Raw genomic sequence first — 21,873 nt, forward strand, 5'->3', positions numbered from 1 at the left:
TTAAATCCGGTTGTCTTTGTTTTGCAGAATGAAAATGGTAAGCAAAAACCTCGTTTTTGTTGCAACTCAACAAGATGAGAAATGTTTGACTGGGGGGCATTGTCATTTACCGCAACCCGCTATCTTGTGCAAATGTATGTCAGCGTGATTTGTGTGCTTTACTGATACTTGCGGAAGTCTGTTTTGTCCTAAATTAGTGGAGAAATTTCTTAGGTCAGCCCACGAATAAATGGGGGTAGAACAAATGAGGGAGCTGTATGAACACGATCCGCAATATATGCCATAGTTTGTTGTTTTTGTATGGGTATTTCTCGCCGGTGGGGCAAGCCGAGGGAGAGCAAGGGTGATATGAGTTTGAGTGTGTAGTTGTGAGTGTGTTTGTGTGTGTATTGGCAGGGTTAGCTGTCTAACTCAATCTGTCCAAGCTCATGTTTCTCTGTTGGGGTTAGCGTAAGCCAGCAGTCAGATATGTCAGACACTAAATGCCAGTTTCAGGGAACAAAGTCATTTTATTTGTATGTATTTATTTTCCTCCATTTCACATGTAGGGCTGAATGGAACAAATCACAGTGAGACTGTGAAGGTTACTACTGTATGAGAGGGTGTCAGGGAGGAAGATGAAGAAGACACAATTATACAGCAGGGGAAGACTCTACAAAATATGCTGATGTACTTTATGTGTGTGTGTTTGAGGTGTGTTTGTGTGTGTGTGGATGCATGTGACAGGAAGGTAACACATGGTGAAGCTATTCCTCTCGAGGAGACAGAGAACTGTCACAATCTGCCCCTTAAGCACTCTCTCTCTCTCCCTCTTTGCCCCTCTGGCACTCTTTGGTTTCAGCCGGCAGTCAAAATGATTGAGGTTTTTTTTTTAGGGGAGACGTTGCTGTAAAATAACAAAATTGTAGCCTCTGCGAGCGGTGATTTTGTCAAGTGGCTGTTGCCCGTCTCTCTCCCACATTTTCCCTCCCTTTCACAGTCAAGCTCATTCTCACACATCACAGCCTCTACCCCCCCCTTCTGTCTCCCTCGCTCTTTTTGCTATCCCTCTCTCTCTCCCTCTCTCTCATGAATGTCACCTCTACTGATGGTGGCTGCTGGAATTCACGCACACATACTCTCACAACCACTCGCTGACTTTGGATGGGAGGAGGAGGAGGAAGGGGAGGGGGGGCAAGGGGAGGTGGAGGAGGGGGTTCGTTGAGGACTGTGGGAAAGGAGTGTGCCATCGGAGGCAGAAGAGGAATCTCTGTCTGTCTGTGTCCATGTCTCTGCTCTGTTCCCGGCTTCATTCCCACAAAGACGGTCAGTGTCCTGCCTGCTGTTCTACCTCTGGATTTAAGTCGGCTGGATTACCGCTCGGACTCTCAGCTCATTATTCCATGCTGCCACATTTAAATGGGAGGCAAAGTTGGACCTCCATGGACTACACAAATGGTGACAAACAGTTTGTTTTTTCTCGTGCTTTTAAGAGCTTCCTAGCATTCAAAATGATTTCACTTTTCTTCAGTAAAAGTGTTTTTATATGTAAAATAATTTGAGCTCCTTCTCTTTGGTATTGTCTAGGTTAGTTATTTTGCAATATAATACTTTTGATGTGAAAGATGAGTGGGGAAGAGGGGTAGAAAAATGTCTCCATTTCACCTTTTTTAAAAGTCAGTCTAACCTTGGTCTTTCTGTTATTTTTGAAACTGAAAATGTGACTGTGGCACTTTTTTGCATGCTCTGTTAGTGTCAGATTTTTTTTTTGGTCAGAGTGGAGGCTTTACATTGGACTGCAGGTGAACTTGAATCTCTTCCTGTTCCTGCCTCCACAAGGGAACCCTCAAACTAAACTCTTCCCTGTTAACCCACTTAAACGCCCGATCTCCCCTGTGGGGGCTTCTCTAAATCGTCCGTCCTACTCTAGTTTTTTGAGGAAAGCAAAAGCCAAACTAGTAAAGGGGGTACTGGGAAAGAAGACACCCCCCTCCCAAAGGTGAGAGGGGGGGAAGATGGCAGCTCTCGCCAGCTCTCTCATCAGACAGAAACGGGCGGTCAAGGACGACCAAGCCAACCGACCGGTAGCCAACAAGCGCAAGCCCTGTCCTAAGAGCAACAAGTCCTTGTGCCAGAAACAGATCCTGGTTCTGATCTCTAAAGTACGACTATGCGGGGGTCGAAAAGGTCGAAACGAGAAAAGACCGGGTGAGTCACTGCTATCGCTTTCATCTTTCCCTGCTTGTTTCTTTTCTAGCTCATGTTGTTGGGATATTTGGCTAGAAATAAAAGCTGAACAAATGTCTGCACCATTTTTATGAAATAACTGAAAGTGGTAATTACTAAATTACTTTTACAGTCTTAAAATTAATCACATCAAATTAATCTATATTATTAAATTATTAATAAAAATTTGTTGTCATAATCAAGTTTACCTAATGTTTTTTACAGTGTAGAGTCCCACGGGTTTATTTAGTTGATCAAAAGCTGCCAGAGTGCTGATTCATATCGTTCAGTTCTCTTTTGCAGCGTTGTATCAAAATACTTTTCCATTAGGAACAATGAATCACTCTGCATGACAGCTAGTGTTTATGCACTGTTTAACTATGGATTCACAGATATCAACTTAATATCTGTTGCCATCACAGAACCTGTTTTCAGAGTAGCCACATCTCACAGCTTCACCTGTTTGACACATTCACCAAAAAGGTAGCGGCTGCACTCAGCTCTGCAAAGTAAAAAATAAAACAAGCTGTTGTATAAATGCAAAACTCAGCTGAAATTACTTTCCATACTCCTAATGGAGCTTTTGCATTCCCAGACATATAATTATGCATTGGCCTGCAGGAACAATAAATTGTGAAATTAGCTAAAACCTACCCCTGTTATGCACCTATAAGTACTCTCTCTTTGCACATTTGCAGATTGTGGCAATGCAGTACACAGTATGACTGCATACACTTGCACAACAAAGAGTTTGGTGAAAATGATTAGTGAGCAAACTTTAACAGACACAATCTTACTGTCATGCTGACTAGTTTGTGTAGAAGTTAAGATTTCTCTTTTGAATGTATTTATTGAATCTAAGCAGCATCCAGTGAGTGACACACAACCAAGCAACACACTCGCACAAGCACAAAATGTGGTTGGAAGGGGAAAATCCATCGGTCCATTGAGATTTTTATTTGGACAAATTGAACAGTTTTACATAACATCTAATTTAATGGATGTTGCTTGGATGAATCAACTCCTTGTTTGAGTACTGTTTGGTCATTTTTGTGAGTATGTCAAATTTCTGATTGGAATAATAACATTTCTGTGATTTTTATCACAAACATTTGGTTTCCTGTGCTGGGTATCTCTGTCAGTTTCTCTTTGAAAGCAGAACTTTAACACTGACACTCTGAATGGAGAATTATGTGATGTGTTGCCAACTACCTTCTCTCTTACCAATGTTCAACGTGTCAATGGAAAAGGAAAATGTGCCACAACACAAATTAGTACATTTTAAAGTATACAATCTCCTTGTTGTTGTGTTTTTGGGTGCAGTGTGTGTTGTTATATTCTTGTTACATATTCACGTTCATAAATTATACAATGTCTTGCTATGTTTAACATTTAATGGTAAGTAAGCGTTTTAGTTTAAGATCTTAATATGTAAACCCCTGTGTAGTTTTTGTTCAATAATTGCTTTTTTTCTAAATGAACTACTGCATTAAGTCAGGGTACAGAATAATGTAATTTCTTTATTTATTTGTGCAGTATGCTTTTCTCCTTGTGTGACTGGTAGACTGCTGAATTATTTAATCCATGACTGAGAAATGTTTTGCCTTATTCATGCACAATTAGTAAGTGTAGTATGCTTAGGTTAAATTATGCATATTACAGGAATGTCGCTGAACAAACATCCTTCATAAAGAGGCCACATACTTTCATGGCTGATTGGGGAAGAAACAGTGAATTTAGAGTGTTTTTTTACCCCCCGGAGCTAAAGACTGCATCTAAGCAGATTGAACGTGAGAATGATGAGTGATGAGCAGAGCTTTGTGCTTGATGAGGACTTTCATTTCATTCTGCACCACTCTGTTCACATGTCTACTCCTGCTTCAAACAGCATTGTAATTCAAAAACTTTGAAGTCCAAAAGACTGATGTGCTGTAGATAAGATACTGCCCAGTATTTATTGTAAAAAAAAAAAAAAAATGCAGAAAGCTTCAAATTCGGATCACCTGAAATTAATCTGTGGATGAAATAAATCTTGCTTATTTCAAGGCATCTGTGGTATTTTTAGATGATGGACATATAAAGAGTTGTTGGTACTGATTCAATACATTTAATTCCTTCTGTCAGGGGAACAGCTTCTCATGCGTCTGTGTTGCTAACAAAACGCCCCAATTTTCATACTTTGCAAATGTGACATAACAGTGACATAACACACTGTAATTATACAGCTGTAGTTCTTAGAAAAAATTTATTGGAACCATTATTTTGCAGCTGTTCTGTGTAGCCTGGACAATCCCTGTTTCTTATGAAATTTGCTATAAGTTGTTTACATAATAATACCAGATGTTTGTCTGGTGTTGCAGTGGCAAAGGGACTGATTGTGCACATGAATGAAAAGGATCTATTATACTAACTACAGCCATGTTAGCATCTCTGTGAGTCTATACGAAATGCCAAATGTATGGGAGCATGGCAATGTCGATATGGTAATAGGTATAACCGTGGTTCTCATCTCAGCTTAGCATGTGAACATGCTAACATTAGCTAATTAGCAATAAACAAGAGGAACAGCCAAGGTTGATGGGAATGTAATTAGTTTAGAAGGTATTTGATGATCAACCAAGGTATAGTATAAAATGTCAGCCTGTTGGTGGTGCTAGGTTTACCGGGAATGTCTAAACATAATTCCATGGAAATCTATCTCGTAGTTCCAAATTGTGCATCAACAGAAAGACCAACATTGCCTTATAGAGGCGCACATTGCACACATATCACTTATACAAAAACGTTAACTGCCTCAGCATAAAACATCTGTGTGTGTTTGTCAGGAAGTCTGTTGAGGCTGTACAGACTTCAGGCTCTGGCATAAAAAGTTGACAATAAAAATTTACAAAAAAAATAATGGTAATTTTACTATGAATGAACTATGAATCTACTCCCTATGACCAAGGTTATTTCAGCTTTTTGGGACATGTAGCCCCATGTGACTTTCAGTTTACAGTGAGGAGCCTCTCCCTATAGGACAAGTCGGAAGATAATTAATGTCATTAGGATTCACCCTCTGAAGACCATGAACGAATGTACAAAATTACATCGAAATGTATCCAATAGTTGTTTATTTCAGTTTGGACCAAAGTGGTGGACAGTAGAGCCATACCACTGGCACGGCTAAAAACTGGTTACTTGGATAGGTAAGGTGTGAACCTACCATGATGTCACTCATTGGTTTGTGGAGTACCCTTTTGAAAACTTTAGTACACTAAAGTATGCTTTAAAAAAAGAATTTAGGCGAGAAATAGGCAATGCAGTAACAGGATCTTGATTCATATTTGATCAGGACTGCATAGTTATGTGCGGGGTTCTGGGCGGACTTGCTGAGAATGACATGTCTATCACAGGGTAGCCATGCACTAAAGGATACCCTACTTTATTGTCTATTTTACTGATTTCATAATAATTTACAAAATGAACATCAGGCTGTTTAAAAGGGGAATTGAAGCATTTGAGACTATAAACTCTGTTTACTGAGATAATAAATCAAGTGAGGAGTCGGGCTATTTACAGTGGAACTGAATACAAGCACAGATCTTTTTGCTACCAATGGAGCTGCCCCCTGCTGGCCATTACTTTTGTGTTGGCCTCACTTCTCAGACCTGGAAGCTCTGTCCATGGCTGTCAATGGTAAGGTTAGCGGTGATGTTAAAGGTTTACAAGTAAGTTAATAGTTATTGGTGAAATTGATTTAAGAACCAGTGCCAGCTAAAACTTATTTAACAAATACAGATGCCATCACAAACTCAAATCCTTATTCACATTTAGCAGCTTCTCCATGGGGGGGGGGACTAACTGATAAATGTCAGACATGTTACATACATACATTACATATGTATGCCAACCTGCTAGACCTGTAGAAATGCATCCATTAATGTTGCCACCCAGAGGCAAAGAAAGTAACACTTGCCACACTTTAATCACAGGTAGCAAGTGTTATTCTTTTCATGTAGTTCAAATTGTGAGGGAAGTAAGAAAAATCTGCCTAATTTAAGATACTGACCTTGATAATGTATTGTCTGAAAGACCAGACATTTACCAGACATTTACTGTATATATAATTTAAAAATTTCTTTGGGTTTGAAAAAGGCTTAGAGATTAGAGATTATGCTTTCACATTTATGCAACACAAGTGCTTACATTTTGTAACAAGTGCACATGATAGTTTGTCATTTGCAGAACAGTTACCAGAAAATACATTCATATTTTTTTTCCACACAGCACAACTATCACAGGATTCTGTAGATTCTCTACCAGCTGTGTTTTTTTAAGAGCTGTCATATTAGCATCACACCAGCAGACATAAGCTATATTTACTACTGCCGTAAAGCAACGGGCTACTGAAATGATAGGGACGGACATAAAACCCTGCTGCTTATACATGTGGCTGGCACAAAGCTCCATGACAAACCACAGAAACTGCCTGATTCTACCTGCCTGTCCTCTCTTCATCATCCTCCTCTAGGTGTTCTGTATGGTCCCCTGCTATACAAGAGACCCCTTCAAGTGCTGGCCTGACCAATGAAAAAAACTCTCCCACCATCAGTGATCTGCACTGCTGCCCTCTTTTCAGATCAATTCAGCTCATTAATGTATAGCGATTAATCAATAATCACCCTCTTAGTTAGCTCAAGGTGGAATCTGACTTGAAAAGGGAGGGGAATCGAGCTGCTTGACCCTGTGCATCACCTTTAATACCTTCCTCTAAGTTAGATCAAATGAGCACAGAATCTTAGCACAAACATATGTGCATGACACACAGCAGACATTGAAATCGAAAATTATCCTGATACAAAGAAAGAACAATTTTAACAACTATCTGGAGTTTACCATAAAAATACAAATATGAGTTAAAAATAGCAACACTATTAGCTGAGTCATTAGAAACTAATGCATGCAAATATAGTGCAGACCTAGACTTCTTGTGGCATTGAGTGGGCTGTTTGGCATGGAGGTGCACTGTAGTATGTTGTCGGAGTAAGCATCCAAGGGGCCAGTTGACAGTTGGAGCACAAATGTAGGCCCCGGCCGGCGAGCGGAAGACCAGGTTACAAGGAGAGATCCAGCAGAGGATAGCATTAAGCTGACCCCGAGAGATCAGGGCCGCAAACTCGCTTACTCAACAACACCTGATCAGACAATGCAGTGTTAGGTAGCTTCTCATCAGAACTTTACTGACTGTGACAGGGGTCAGAGAGAGAGAGACAGAGAGAAAGGGAAAGAGGCAAAGAGGGAGGGAGAGTCTGTGGAGGTAAACAGAGTTTAAACAGAAAAGTAAAGATATTACTGATGATGGAGAAAATTGCATCTAAAGGTGGAGGTGGATGGCAATGCTGGGGGTGGACACAGATAAAGAGGTATTCAAAAATACAGGAAGAGATGTGGGGAGAGATAGCGGTGGAGATTAAAGGGAAGGTGGGTGGGACTGGAAAGCGATGTGAATCAGCCTGTCATAGAGGCAACATGTAGAGAAAAACATGAAATGGGAAGCCACGGGGCTGGATACTAACTGTCACTGCATAACAGCTTCCTTCAGCTTCCTTCTCTTGTTTAATAATCTGTCTAGAAATTAGGTTGTTTTTAATTGAGGGCTGAGCATTTTTCTTGTGTTTAATGAATGTTGCAGGTGTTTTAGTTAAACTTAGGGTGGATCATGTTGGTGCCTGGTGTGCTGCTTGCAGATGATTGAATATAGAACCCTGTCTTCTAAATTACGTTAATAAAGAACTTATTTGTTATTCCAGATACGTTTTGACTGCCACACACATGTTGTAGGGAGGTGGTCAGGGGAAGTGAAGGACACCACAGACCCACGTTTGCATCCTTAACGACCCATTGGCCTCTTACTGTGAGCAACAGGGTCCTCCATGAACACACACATTTCAGCCATGTGGAACAGTTTTGGATAATCGCATAAGCGGTTTTTATATTTGTGTTTTTGTCCAAGCTCTACTGACTATTTTGAGGAAGGCGGAGTTGGTTATGAATTATTATAAATCTTCACAAACATGTCCTGCAATGTGTGTCAAGTGACTGTTGACTTTTTCAGTAGTTAAATCCACAATTTTTTTCTTAACCTTAAACAAGTGCTGTAAGTGCCTACACATAACCATAAACAAAATTAAATACATTGTCTCTGAAAACTTTGTAGATACATTCAGAATCCAAATTTTACACTTTGGTAGATACAGTTATTGGTTTCCTCATTATATTGGCATTACATTACTGTTACGAAACTAGATTATCGTAACAGTGCTTGTACTGAAAATGTTTCAATGACACCCAATCTTAATCAAACTTTGAGATCGCTTTCTGTTTGTCTGAATCTAGACAAACAAAAGATTAGGGGTTGATTGCTTTTGAGGCCATCCAATTTCTGGGGATTTTCAGCTTTGAAACAGGGTGGTTCCCTGTTTCATCAGGGGGATCTTAAATATCTGGTACCAAGTGGTATCAAATGATGAGGATGGGATTGCAGATAAAGTCGATGATCCAGTTCATCCCGTACATTTTGTCCAAGATGTACACATCAGATTAAGAAACAATGAAATAAGAAAGTCTTAAACTCTAATTGTTTACCATGGATTAAAAAAGTAAAAATCCGTTAGAGATTAAGGGATGCACTTATTATTTTAATTTTGAAGGTTTATCTAACTTTATGTCTCTGGGTTGCTGGCTCTCTTTAGATACACAGAAAACAAAGTTAAAGGACATGAGGGGATCGGGGGGATCAGGGAGTTTTTTTATGAAAAGATGTTGAGCTGTAGAGAGGCTGTTGACAATGGCCTTAAGTCTCTAAAAGTGAGGCGGCAGAAGGATTCACAGAACACCCTTTTGTTTGCCTTCGTCCTGAAGATACCACCTTAACCAATAACCTCCCACACATACCTGCTAAATTGAATCTGTGGGTGCTTTGATTAAAGCTGACAAGGACAGATTAAATTTACCTCTAACAAGAGAAAGACAGTGAGGATGGAGGACACCTATAGAGGTAATGATGAGAAGACAAGGAGAGGTAGAGAGAATGTGAGATGAAGAGGGGCATGAATGTAAGAACCAGGAAATACTCTAGGAGTAGACTAAGATATGCGTGTAAACAAGTACAGACAGTACGCACATTAAGAAGTTACTCTGAAAATCTGATTATTAGAATCTACTGAAATTCCTCATGTCACATGCTAGTGTTCAAATCAGATACATCCAATTAAATCCAATCTTGTAAGAACCTGTAAGCTGTGGGTTCAAGGTCCTGCCTTGTTTTCCACAAAGCAGAACATCTTGAGCAACGCTGACACAAAAATGTATGTGCTGTTTGTTTGGCAAGTATAGCAAGTACAGTTCAGTTGTGGGACAGAGAATGATGAAAAATTATATCTAATAAAGATGTTCCTTTTTACAATTACATATGATGACTTTAAGACATTGGTAGTGTTAAATTAATTGGGGAGCCCAACCAGCAGTAACAGGTCAACAGAATGGAGCAAGAAGAGACTTTCTGTCCAGTGCCAGGTGCTCTATCTGCTCCATACCATCAAAAACACATCCAGCTGCTCAATTCACACCTAATCTGGTAGAGGAAAGGCGTATCAACGAATATTCAAAATTTGATTATATAAACGTTTTTCAAAAAGTAATGGACAGCGGATTATGAAAATTACTAATCAGTTGTGGGAAAACTACATCGGCGGATTTAGCTTCCATGTCGCGGGGGGAGGTTCCAATTCAAGCCTTGGCATCCAGTAAGGAAAATAAACTACATTTATTACATGTACCATCACTAAAAGAGGCAGAGGGATAGCTAAACATTTGACACCGAGCAACAGAGAGCCAGAGAGAGAGAGAGAAAGAAGCAGTGGCTAAGTTAAGCACTGTAGTTAGCAGAACTGAACAGTGTGTAAACAACTTTGGGATCAGGGGCAAATCCGTTAAAATGAGAAGGTTATGAGTGCTTGAGCAGAGCTGCTGTACGTTTAAATGTATAGCGGGCAATTATCCGATGTAATGAAGGATATAAGAAAATTATCTGGGTTGATCTAGAGCTGTAAAAATGCCTTATCAATAACACAGAAGCAACCTGAAATGATACGCTGACCGCAGCACATCAGAGGGGTTCACGTCTTTTATGTTGTGCATTGGTTTATGGACAAAAATAGATAATCAATTAGATTGAATAATGTGTAATAATAATCAACTGACAGAATTTTGACAGCACTGGTCAAGAATAGACTACTTAGAGCTTTCTTCTTCAAGAGGAAATACAATACAGAAGTGTAGCGTTTGCTTTACAACTAAGTGGAAAATAATAGCCAACTACTGGAAATATTATGTGATTTTGAAAATACCAACGGTACCCAAATGCTAGTGGAACATGTAATTAAACTATTGGCGTACTCCCCGACACTGTGAATGCAATCTACAGTACATAAACACGTGAATAACAAGACACCAAAAAAAAAACAAACACATGTAGGATATTTTAAATCAGAATATTGCCTGTATATTGAAACCAAATTCGTCGTTGTGCCTATCCAAATAGTCCTTAAACCAGCTAGAGTACCTAGAACTGGGTTTTGGTACCAACTCCAGAGCAGTGCTGAAATTTCAGTTCAGGAACCCATGACAGAGGCTACCCCTTAGATTCAGTTCCTGCAGTGCAAGAGGCCTAATATTTGTAATTAAAGTATCATTTAAAATGGTCTTTGACACATTTTCTTTGTGCTTTGCTAACTAGCATGCAGGTTTGCATATGTGCACTGTACATTCATATGTTTATGTGTAGGTTTCATGTAGGTTTATGTGCCTACATCTTTGTGTTTACAAGAGTGTCTGTAAGTTTCTATGCAGCTGGATGAGACTCGAAACTGTGTCAGCTAAACTTAATCTCAAACAGTGTTTTGCTGCTGCTTTTACAATGGATTTCCATGTCCCATGCCAAGGTGCGCATCTGTGCTCATGGTTTTCTTCTTCTGTGCTGGAAAAGAGCACTGTGTAGTGTTTCAGCAAGCTAATCAATGCAAGTTCAAATCTGAATCCTTTGTTATCCATAACTGAGCCGTTTAGCTTAGTTGTTTGTTTACTCGTGTGATCATCACACAATCTGACAGAGGTCTGGACCCCTGTGGGAGTGCAGAGAAATGTTTGTGTTTGTTTGTTCTGCATATATTTAAGTGCCTATTTGTGGTCTTGCTGGAGGGTCCATAGGAAAAAAAGTGTAGGTGAAGTGTGTTGGGGAGCTTTTGGCGTCAGTGGTCTTGTTCCTGTGCCTTAATATTTTTCTATGTTGCTCACAGTCAAGTAAGTGGAGATTTTAACGTGAAGACAAACAATATGGAGCTACAATAATTGGTGAAGCTCTGAGGCCGCAGCGTGCAGCCGCACCACATCACACTGAATCTCCTGAGCTGAGCATGTTGTTAACTGTCACTGATATGTTCCTGTCATAATGCTAATGAAGCACATATGCGAATATTGAATGTATGTCAGGGAAGCAGTGTGAGTCCTATTTGCTTCTGCTCGTGTTTGACATGCTCTTGTCAGCAGCATTAATAAGCAGCAATAACTCTGTCTCACTTATGGGAACTGCTGCCATTGTCACATACAATTATTTATGAAGACCTGAATTCAAATTAGGAGGCCATTGTTGGAGTTGCAGGTGATGTGATGCACCTCATTCATTCCTATTCCTTCTTTAACCTCATGGCTGTCCTGCTATCCCTCTTCTTCCTTCTCTACAACATCCTTTTCCAACCTGTCTTCCCCTATCTCCTCTCCCTACCTCGCACGCTTGTCACACTCTGTATCTTTGTATCGCTCTATCGCTCCATCACTGCCCTTTTCTCTTGCTCTTGCTCTCCTTCCGTCTTTTATTTCTGGACAAACAGAGCATGCCTCAGCGTTGCCTCCATGTTGTTAACTAGCTTTCATGACTCCATTCCTCCCTTGCTCCTCTCCTTCTCTCCCCCTCTATATCTTCCCACAAGGTTGATAATTACTAGCAGCACTGTAGAGCTCATGGCCCAGTTTAGAAAAGGAAAAAAAGGAGGAACCATGTTCTCCTTTTATTAGAAGCAGAATCAAACAGCTACACAAGAGACAGACTCCCTTTTTCTTGCATACATGCAGTATACATGCACATATGTGCATGCGTGCATGCAAATGCATATGTACTGTATGCATGCATGCATGCATGCATACACAAAGAGTGAGCGGGAGAGGTGTGGTGAGAGCAGCTGAAAGTGAAAGAGAGCGTGGTGAGGAGGGAGGGGAGAGTCAGGGAGTCCTGAAAATATAAGCCAAGGAAAACCCCCGTTGTTTGGTTGGGTCAGAGCAGAAGAAGAAATGCCCTTGGCTGCTCAGTCATGCAGGCCCCCAGTAATTACCTCCAACCTTATCAAGAGGAGCTCAGCTAGAGGGAGATCAGCAAGCCACATACTGAGCTCAAATCAAGCCAGATAAATACATTAGTGTAATGATAACCAACACCAAGCCATACACTACACTGATTAGCGATAAACCTCAACCACTGCTTATTTTTCAGAGCAATTATGTTGCAGCGAGGGGTTTAAGTGTCCTTGATGGCAGCTTGATGCATGAAGTGATTACCTTGGGTTCTTATGTGCATTGACCTCATTTACACAGACACACACATAATTGCGGTGTGAATGGCTGTACTATAACACGAGGCTCCAGTCTCCCCCAGGTGATTTTCCAAAATGATTATCAGTGCTGAATGTAAATTGATGAGGGGCATCCCTGTGTAGACCGTGCAGAGGTTACTGCTGGGACTAGAGGCAAGCCCAATTTAATAAACAAAATGCTCTTATGACTATAATCTCTCATGCTTTTACAAAACTTGTCCTTGATTAATAATCCGTTTATACCTCTGTCTGAAAATTGCTAATTAAATATTTCTCACCAGCATAATAGAACAGCAAGAAAATCTCTCCTTATGCATCAACCACGTGATTAGTGTTCAGTTATAGATCTCTTTAAAATGTCAAGACTTCTTGTTACTTAAACAGGTACATAGAAATAGATTACCAGTTACACATACAGTGCAATGCATGCAATAAAAAGTGATAATGCAAGCATTTTTGAGCACTAACAGAGGAAAATCTGACTTTGACTTACAGTGTATATACATTATATTTTAGAGCCCCATGCCTTAGGGCACTCTCTCTACACTCTTGCTTTTCCGCTTGTCAACTGCAAGTCATATTTCCCTTCATGTGTGGAGAGGTCACTTGGAAATAGGCCTGCTGATGAGTCAACATGTTGTCGTGCGAGCTGACAACACCTGTGTGCTGATGTAAAATAAACAGACAGGGAGCTCTCTTTGACCCACACTCCACTGACCTGGATCAGCGAATGTTTTCTGTCACTCAAGCCCACACGTGTCCCAGGTGTGATGAATGTAGTCACACACACGCTCTCCACGGGAAATACCCAGGACCGGCAAGGCTGCAGGTTTATGTTTCTGGCATAGTTAGTGAAAGTTCTGCTAGGCAGATGTAAGTGTGCTCACCCTGAAAGATAATGTGCAGAGCCTGCTGTTCTTCTAGCAGAACGGGGATGTACCTCACAGTAGATGACTCACTCCTGATAGGATACATATGATAGGATTAATCATGATTATGAGCGGTCTCAATTGGCTCAAGAGAGGAGTTATTTTTTACTAAGTGCTGATCCATTTACTGTATGGTCATGGCTGATTACAGGAAACCTGAGAAAAATTTAAAACTTCGCCCACAGAAGAAAATTAGCATGAGTTGGGAATCTAAGCCCCTTCATCTGAGTTGAAGTTAAAAATCCCATCCTCCACTCAACTATAATTTTCCACCACAACTTCAATGTCAAACTACTCCCTTTTTGCTCATGAGTCCTTGGATGAATTTTCTCCTTTTTCACTTTTAAGGATTTAATATAAGGCATACACTGTTTTTACACTAGTGTTAACACGATATTATCGATTAGTTGATTGACTGATCTGATAAGGAATAAATAATTTTGTTGGTTTTTCAAACAAAATGCCAAATGTTCTGTTTCCAGGTCCTGGTAGTAAGTCAAACATCTTTGAGTTTTGGACACAGATAAAACAAACAATTTGAGTATTTCACATTAGACTGAAATTATAATGGGCATTTTAACTATTTTTCTAGGCAGAACAATTAATCAAGAAAATAATCTGCAGATGACTCGATAATGACAATAATCGTTGATTGTAACCCCACTTTACACCTTACACACTTAACTTACTTCAGACACTTTGGCAAGTTTGGCCACTGGTTCCCAACCCAGGGGTTAGGATGGTTAATGGGGAAAGTTCTGCTACATAACTTTGTTTTTTTTTCTCTAATCTTTGTTTTTGTTGAAAGATATTGTAGAGTTGTACCTCTTTGTGCATTTTACAGTCACCATATAACTTTTAATTACAACCAGAGTCTCAATTAGACGCCTGGGGCCAAATGTATAAATGATGTGTAGCACAAAAACCATGCGTATGCCTTTCCCCACACATCAACTGGCATTTATTGTAGAAGATTGTGTGGTGAGAATGCGAACACCTAGCACACACTTCAGACCAGGTGTACACACAGTTTCAAGAGATAACTGCGGGTGAAATGATGAGTGGACATGAGATACAAGTTGAGAGATGTTTGTTATATTGCAGTCCACACAGCGTTCTTTAAAATGTTAATCAGAGGCACATTTATAAACTTAATTTAAAATTGCTTATGTGGGATGAGTTTTATTTATTTATTTATTTTTCTCATTCAACAATTTTTTATTGATTTTCCTTTAGTTTCGTACATTCATTTGCAGCATATGTTGAAAGGAAGAGTATTCACAGAGAAAAAAAAATAGTAGCTGCATCAATCAAGTGATTATAATTGTGAAACTATACCCAGTTCACCCCCCTGACAGACCTTCCCAACCATCCCCACTTGTCCCTTAGTGTTCGAATCTGTGCAAGAATGAATGTCCATTGGGTTTGTTCAATTCAAGATGCTAGAAAGATTGCAATAACAAATGCAAAATCATTCAATGATAATGAAAGTAACCACAACAAAACCTCAGAATAAATAAACAAATAAAAAAAGAAGGGGGGGATGTGCGCCTCACTCTGATATTGGTATCTCATTTAATGGTATTTGTAAGTCCTCATAATGGGGATGAGTTTTATCATTCCTTTTATTTACATTCACCATAATTTCCCTGTTAATGATCTTTTATTGGATCCTGAATTGTGAAGCACTATGGAAAGTCTGTTTTAAATATGAACAATATATATTGATCATCCTTCTGATTCATAATAATGATTTAATTACTGCAATGATTTATAGGTACATGTGATGAGATAGTGGTGCCGTTGCAGTAAATTGCCACAGCAATTCACAATGGTTGCGCGTAATGACAGCTGTTCTGATAATGGTGGAGAACCTCACCCAATATGACACCATCACTTTTTCTTCTTGGTTGTTCCTTCCACCGTTCCTTCCATCGTTCCTTCCATCGTTCCTTTCATTGACAAATGAGTGGTGCAGCGAGCACAAGTATCGGTATGCAAACAAAAGTTTAAGGGCGTTTCTATATCCATTTATGGATAAATGTGGGGGTTGAAATGAATGAATTGAGATTTATAAACAGAATCAGACGTGTGTACGGCTTTATAAATCTGATGAAAAGAATGCGTATGTACACACATTTGTAGTCACAAATCTAAACAGAGTTTTGTGCATCTGGCCCCTGGTCTGGATTTTATGGAAATTCTTTGGATGCATAAAACCTTTTAAAGCCCACCGGGCTTCTAAGTTCTAAGCTGCTTAGATCTCCTACACAAATCTAAATGTTTAAACTTTTGTCAATATGAGTTCAGTGATGGAAGCAAATAAAAGCCCTGCTGCTGACAACTCATGGACCTCAACGAGACACTGCTTTTTTTAAGGTGCCACAAGCCAAAAAGGTTGGCAGCCACTCAATTAACCTTTAAATCATGTTTTATATAATAAACTTATTGTGTTTTTTATGTAAAATGTTACTAAAATATTACTAGTAACTACAGCAAAAGTAATGCAGTAAAAAGTATAACATTTGCCTCTGTATTTAGTGGATTAGAAGTAGGAAGCATTAAAGTACCTATACTCAAAATTGTACTTAAGTAAAGTACTTGAGTAAATGTACTCCACCAGTGGATTATCAGAAGCTTAATTCCAAACATTAGATTTGTTTGGGTTATGGTCTTATAAAACTATGATTGCTTTTGGCTCCCTGCCATATAAAATATTCTCTTACTGTTTGAATACAAGTATGCCCTAACATACCCAAATTGCAAAACATGACCTTTGAGTCAGTAGCTTTCCGAGTTATCATCTTCTCTGTTTACCCCTGTGGAGCAGTAGAGACTACATGTGCACACTACGCATCCTGGTGATACAAACACACACTTTTTGCTCATGTAAACAACTCTGTGTGCTTCGCTAATCCAACCAGAGGTAGACTGCTGTCACAGTGTGTCACTATCTGTCAGCGTGCTTCTCCAGGGCTTATAAAGGCGAAAGAAAGTTTGCCTGCCTAGTAACATGTGCTCACTCTTGGACACAAAGCAGTAAGTTTAAAGTGGCACTGCAGCAAATTTACACATGAAGGTCAGTTTTTGTCGTCACAAGGAGGACGACTCAGCCTCTGAAAAATACTGTATAATGTCGTCTTTGGGGGAGTTTGAAAAAAAAAAACCCTAGTGACATCATCAGTGTTCACATACTTGTATGGGGCTTTGAAAGAAGATTTAAGAAGAGTGTTTTTGGATGCTAGAAACCAAAAGTCAAGGTTTTTTCTGCCCCTCCTGCTTTGACTTTGACCCTTTATTTAAAATCTAACTAACTTTATAGAAGTGCAAAACAAAATCTCTTGAGTACCCCTTTAATTTATCCCCTTCAGCAGACTAAAAGGTTAAAAAAGTACCATACAGGAAGAAATCATGAGCCACATACTATCCAAGTATCATTCTAGATGTAAATAGGAAAGAACTGTCAATGATTTTACATTAAATGTAAAATTTATGGATGGCAGAAAAGCCAGGTGCATACAGAACTTCAGTACTGGGTGTCATTTACAGACTAGATAGGCCTACATAATATTTCCCAACCGTTAACACAGATGTGTGTTTGTGTGATGTACTCCATTTTACTTTGTGTTTTGATGAAAGGTTACTCAGGCAACAATGTGACATGTTTGTTGAAACCTTGATGTATTCCCTCCTAATGCCAACATACTGCAACATTAAAAACAACGGCAGAAAAAGTGTGTGTGTGTGTGTGTGTGTGTGTGTGCGCACATTATGCAGACACAGATGCTGTCAAGACAGTGAGAGGGGAGCAGAATACGCATGGGGGATGTAGTGCATCCCTGCTATTTGATGACACTGAGTCGAGTCTGTGTTGTGATTATGCAGAGTTTTGTTCATTTGCATGTTGTTAAAAGCCTTGTTGCCGCACTGAACTATTAGAGCCAAAAAGAACTTTAGATTTAAGTAGATACAAGCATACTTGGAAAGAAAAGCAAAAAATAACTTTAAAGATTAACTCAGTGCTAAATCAACAAATTTGAGTTAGTAAATGACACATAGTCACTTTATCACACTATCTATTGATCCTGTTCTTACTTCATCGTGTTCATTGCAACAGAAGTTATTTTTCTTTTTCTTGAAGAGATTCTGTAATTCTATGAAAAATCTATGAGGTACCCTGGGACACTCCGCCTCCCAAACTAGGCAACATCACTTTAAGAGCCAACCCCCACCCCTGTTAATGCCTGGATATAACTTCAGTCCCCCTCGAGTCTCCACACACTCTCTGCTGGCTGAGGTTCAGAGACATTTAAACTGATAGTGTAACATTAGCTCGGAGAGGCTTCAGCAGATGCAGCAGAGGTGGAGAGTGACAGAATAACGTATATAAATGACTGGCAGGGAGGGTGTAAATGTGTAACTAGTCAACACTCTAAACTACTAGCTTACTAGTAATAGTAGTTGTAGTGTACTACTATTGTAGTATTTCCACAACTTCAGCTCTCAGTTGCACCTCCCTCAGGGGAAGTAACAAAGAATAGATTTGCAGCCACTGATAGCACTATGAATTGCGCATGACTTGCATCAGATAGCACATTGCTATCTGCCCTGTCTCATCGTCCGATTCACAAAAGATATATATGATATGAAGTCTTTCAGTCCAAAGTGCCTTTGTTTTGCATCTGTTAAATGTTCATCTGCAATTTTCTGTAATAATCCCGGTAGTATTTGTCCTTACAGTGTACTTTGGTGTCATCACGGTTAAGCAACGTTTGAGTCAAAAAAAATTATAAATGCAGTTGCAAGACATTGACAGCATGTATAATGTAATGGGCAGAGCTTCTGTGTCTGTAAAGAGAAGCCAACGCGGAAGTGTCTTAAACATGCATTCTATGTAATGGCCAGCAAGTTAGCATGCAGTAAGCACGCAGTTACGTTTTTGTCTGATTTGTTCAGGTTTAGCAGCCTTCCTTTTGTGAATCTTTCATATCTGTCCATAATGCTGGTGGTTTGTTGTAGTTGGGTTTGGGGGGTGGAAATGACGCTGCCCCATAATTATTCAAATAGTAAGTAAGAGTTCACTCTCATGGCTGATTCATTATTGTAGGATAATTTATATACATGATGCCTCTGAAGTTTTTATTTATTTATTTTTATTTTTACAGTGATGGCTGGATTAACTTTGTGATGTGAACAACAAAATGTAGGTGACATGGCATCGGTGATGATGTGAAGTGACCTGCTAGCATATACAGCGAGGCTGACAGGTGTTTTATAATGTCATTGCTAGTTTCTTAATATCATCATAATTTACTATTCTCTGAGTATTTCTTTTTTAACGCCATTTCCACCATCCTCTTTTCCCTGAACAGTGCCATCTCTAACAGATTTGTTGTGTGAGGTTAGAAGTGTAGAGAGTGAAATCGGCTGGTAGAATCCCAAAGCAGACTGCACTAATGAAATGTTATGACTATAAATTCTAAAGTGGGACAAGGATGACTTAAAACCAGCGGTGGGATTAGGGCAGGGACGAGGAGCAGCCACCTGCCATGGCTGTGTCCCTGGCTAGTGGGGGGTGACTGCAGAAAGGTGCAATTAACCTGTGCTATACATGAATAAAATAGAATGATAAGTTTAACTGACTAGTTTCTTTTGTTGACTAGTGAGATTAACAACATTTAACTGACTAATCATGCACATCCCTATCAAAACAGTGAATTTAGTGTGAGATGTCCAGTGTGTAACATTTAGGAGGATCTGTTAGCAGAAATGGAATATATATCATAGTTGTGTTTTCATTAGTGAATAATTATCTATGTCATTACCATAAAATTAGCAATTAGAGGTTGTGCGTGCTCTTCCATGGAGTATGCCATGTTGAACCAACATGTTACTACAGTAGCCCAGAAGTGACAAACCTAACACTGGCTCTAGATAGGGCCTTTCACGTTTTTCACGAGCTTCGCGGCCACCGTAGTTTCTCCTACGCACTTAGAGTGGGAGGGTGAAGCAAGGGTATTACAATCAGCAACTACACTGCTAGATACCACAAAACCCTACACACTGGTCCTTTAGGTTACTCTTTGAGCATTGACAGAATATACAGAAACTGTTTTTATGAGCCTTATTTGTACCTCCAATAGAACTGTTCTGCCAGTGTACAGTAATGTTTAACACGTTGAAGGTTATAAACCCTTATTATAGCCATTTATTGACATGTACCTACTACCACAAGTCCAAATGTCTGCAACTTCTTCTACAACTTCATAATCTAGTCTCAGCTGCAAAACATGAGTACACTTCCTTCATGTCCAAATTAGAACCAGAATAATATAATGAAAGTATACTGACTTTTAGAACACAACAGTTCCAACAGTAATTAAAAGTCGCAAAATACTGTAATAACCTGACAAGAGCTGTTTTTTGTTTTATCATCTAAGAATCTCTAATGCAGCTACAGTAAAACACTACTGTTTTTGGTGGGAGCATGCTTTCGTTACACTGGATCAGGATTCGTTGTGCACTGTGATGGGGATTTTGAAATTAGACCCAGTTCCTCTGAGTGAAACATTAGTTTTAGTGCCCCTGACACCAAGCATTGGAGTTGTGATTGCAGCCATATTGCACAAGCTGTCCATTGAATTTCTGCCTAAATGTGCTTTTTCTCCAGCACATACAGCCGTCACTCTTAATGAAATTACAGTGTCATCTCATTCACTCTGTTCCCCTGCCGTCCCTCTGCTCACTTCTCTCCTCCCTGATCCTCCCATTTCCCTTTCTTTGTCTTTCTCTCTCTCATCTCTCTGTTTTGCATCTGTGGGGACAAGTAATGAACGGCTTCTTTGCTCTGATTGGATGATGTACGAAGTTATTAGGTGGGATGAAAGCGTATATAACTCAAAGGATATGAAATGGAAAAGGGGAGAAAAGAAGAAGAAAGTGCAGGAGTAGAGATACTGAAATGTTTTGACAAGCAGCTTTGAAAGAGAGAGGATGGGGAGTGCTGCAGATGCGTGCATGTAACAATGGGAGTAGGTCACAGTTTCACTGATGCCTCCACCCTGGCACACATCCTTTGGGAAATCGTCCTACAGATCCCATTCCTGCATCTTCTGCCGCTCTCTTGCTCCCTGTGCTAGTCTGAAGAAGGCAGGTAGATTGCGCAGTGCCCTAGGTCCCTCCCTGGGGAGTGTGTGTAAGGGCGTGGGCGAAGTTTAGCACAGGGGGAACTCCCAGATGGTCCCTCAGTCCTCAAGAGATTCAGTCATGAACTGCTCCTTCATCTCCCTTATTAAAGCTGCAGCGAAGGAGACTGGTCAGTTCACTGACCAGAATAAATGACTGAGCTTTAAGATAAGTTGGGGGACCTACAGGGTTCTCCTTGCTGCTGGAGTAGCCTGACTGAGGCAGCGAGGTGCTGAGCTCAGGAGACAACTTAGATTTCCACAACGCAGAGAGCGCTTTGCGTAATTGAGGGGGACACTGGTGATATCTGAGAGCTGCCGCAAAGATTCTGTCTGTTTCTTAAATGAATGCAAAGCAGGCTGCAGGGACTCCTCTCATGAAACATTCAACCTCTCTATTCACCCTCCATCCTCTCCTGCACTGCCCAGCCCCCTTGATTATATATCTTTTATTTAGCGGGAGACAGACCAACTCTCTCACTTGACTTCATTCTCTGATGGCCCCAGCTCTTGCTAAAAATACCACTGGTAGCAATACAGTTGACTGATGCTTTAGCTTAAGTTATACAGCCGTTTTATTCATCAGTTTGTTGAATTACCAGCTGCTACATCATTTCAGATTCAGTCCATTAGTCCAAAAATGTACCTTGGGCAATTCACTAATTAAGAAATTGTTATTGAATACTGAAAGCCTAAACTCTGTTTTTTCTTTTTTTTTGCTGAATATGTGTATATCTTCTATCGATGTCTCTGTTCTAGAGAAAAATATATGACTTCTAAAAATGCAGCATAAACAGCTGTATTCTTTTCTCTTGTAGTACTGTGAAGTGTTAATAAGGATGGATAAGTGTTCCTCTGTTATGGTAATGA

At 39.8% G+C, this 21,873-nt stretch overlaps 1 protein-coding gene across 2 annotated transcripts in view; it reads left to right on the forward strand.

The window, feature by feature from the left end:
- Positions 1-1,205: 1,205 nt before the first annotated feature.
- Positions 1,206-21,873, forward strand: part of fgf11b (fibroblast growth factor 11b) — a 39,570-nt gene continuing 18,902 nt past the window's right edge. For both annotated transcript variants that reach the window (XM_051402092.1, XM_051402093.1), the window contains exon 1: positions 1,206-2,187. In XM_051402092.1, the coding sequence (XP_051258052.1) occupies positions 1,995-2,187 (193 nt within the window). In that variant the 5' untranslated portion in view covers positions 1,206-1,994. The remainder of the gene's footprint in view (positions 2,188-21,873) is intronic.

This window comes from Dicentrarchus labrax, unplaced genomic scaffold, assembly GCF_905237075.1.
Source record: "Dicentrarchus labrax unplaced genomic scaffold, dlabrax2021, whole genome shotgun sequence".
In the NCBI taxonomy this organism is placed as follows: Eukaryota; Metazoa; Chordata; class Actinopteri; family Moronidae; genus Dicentrarchus; species Dicentrarchus labrax.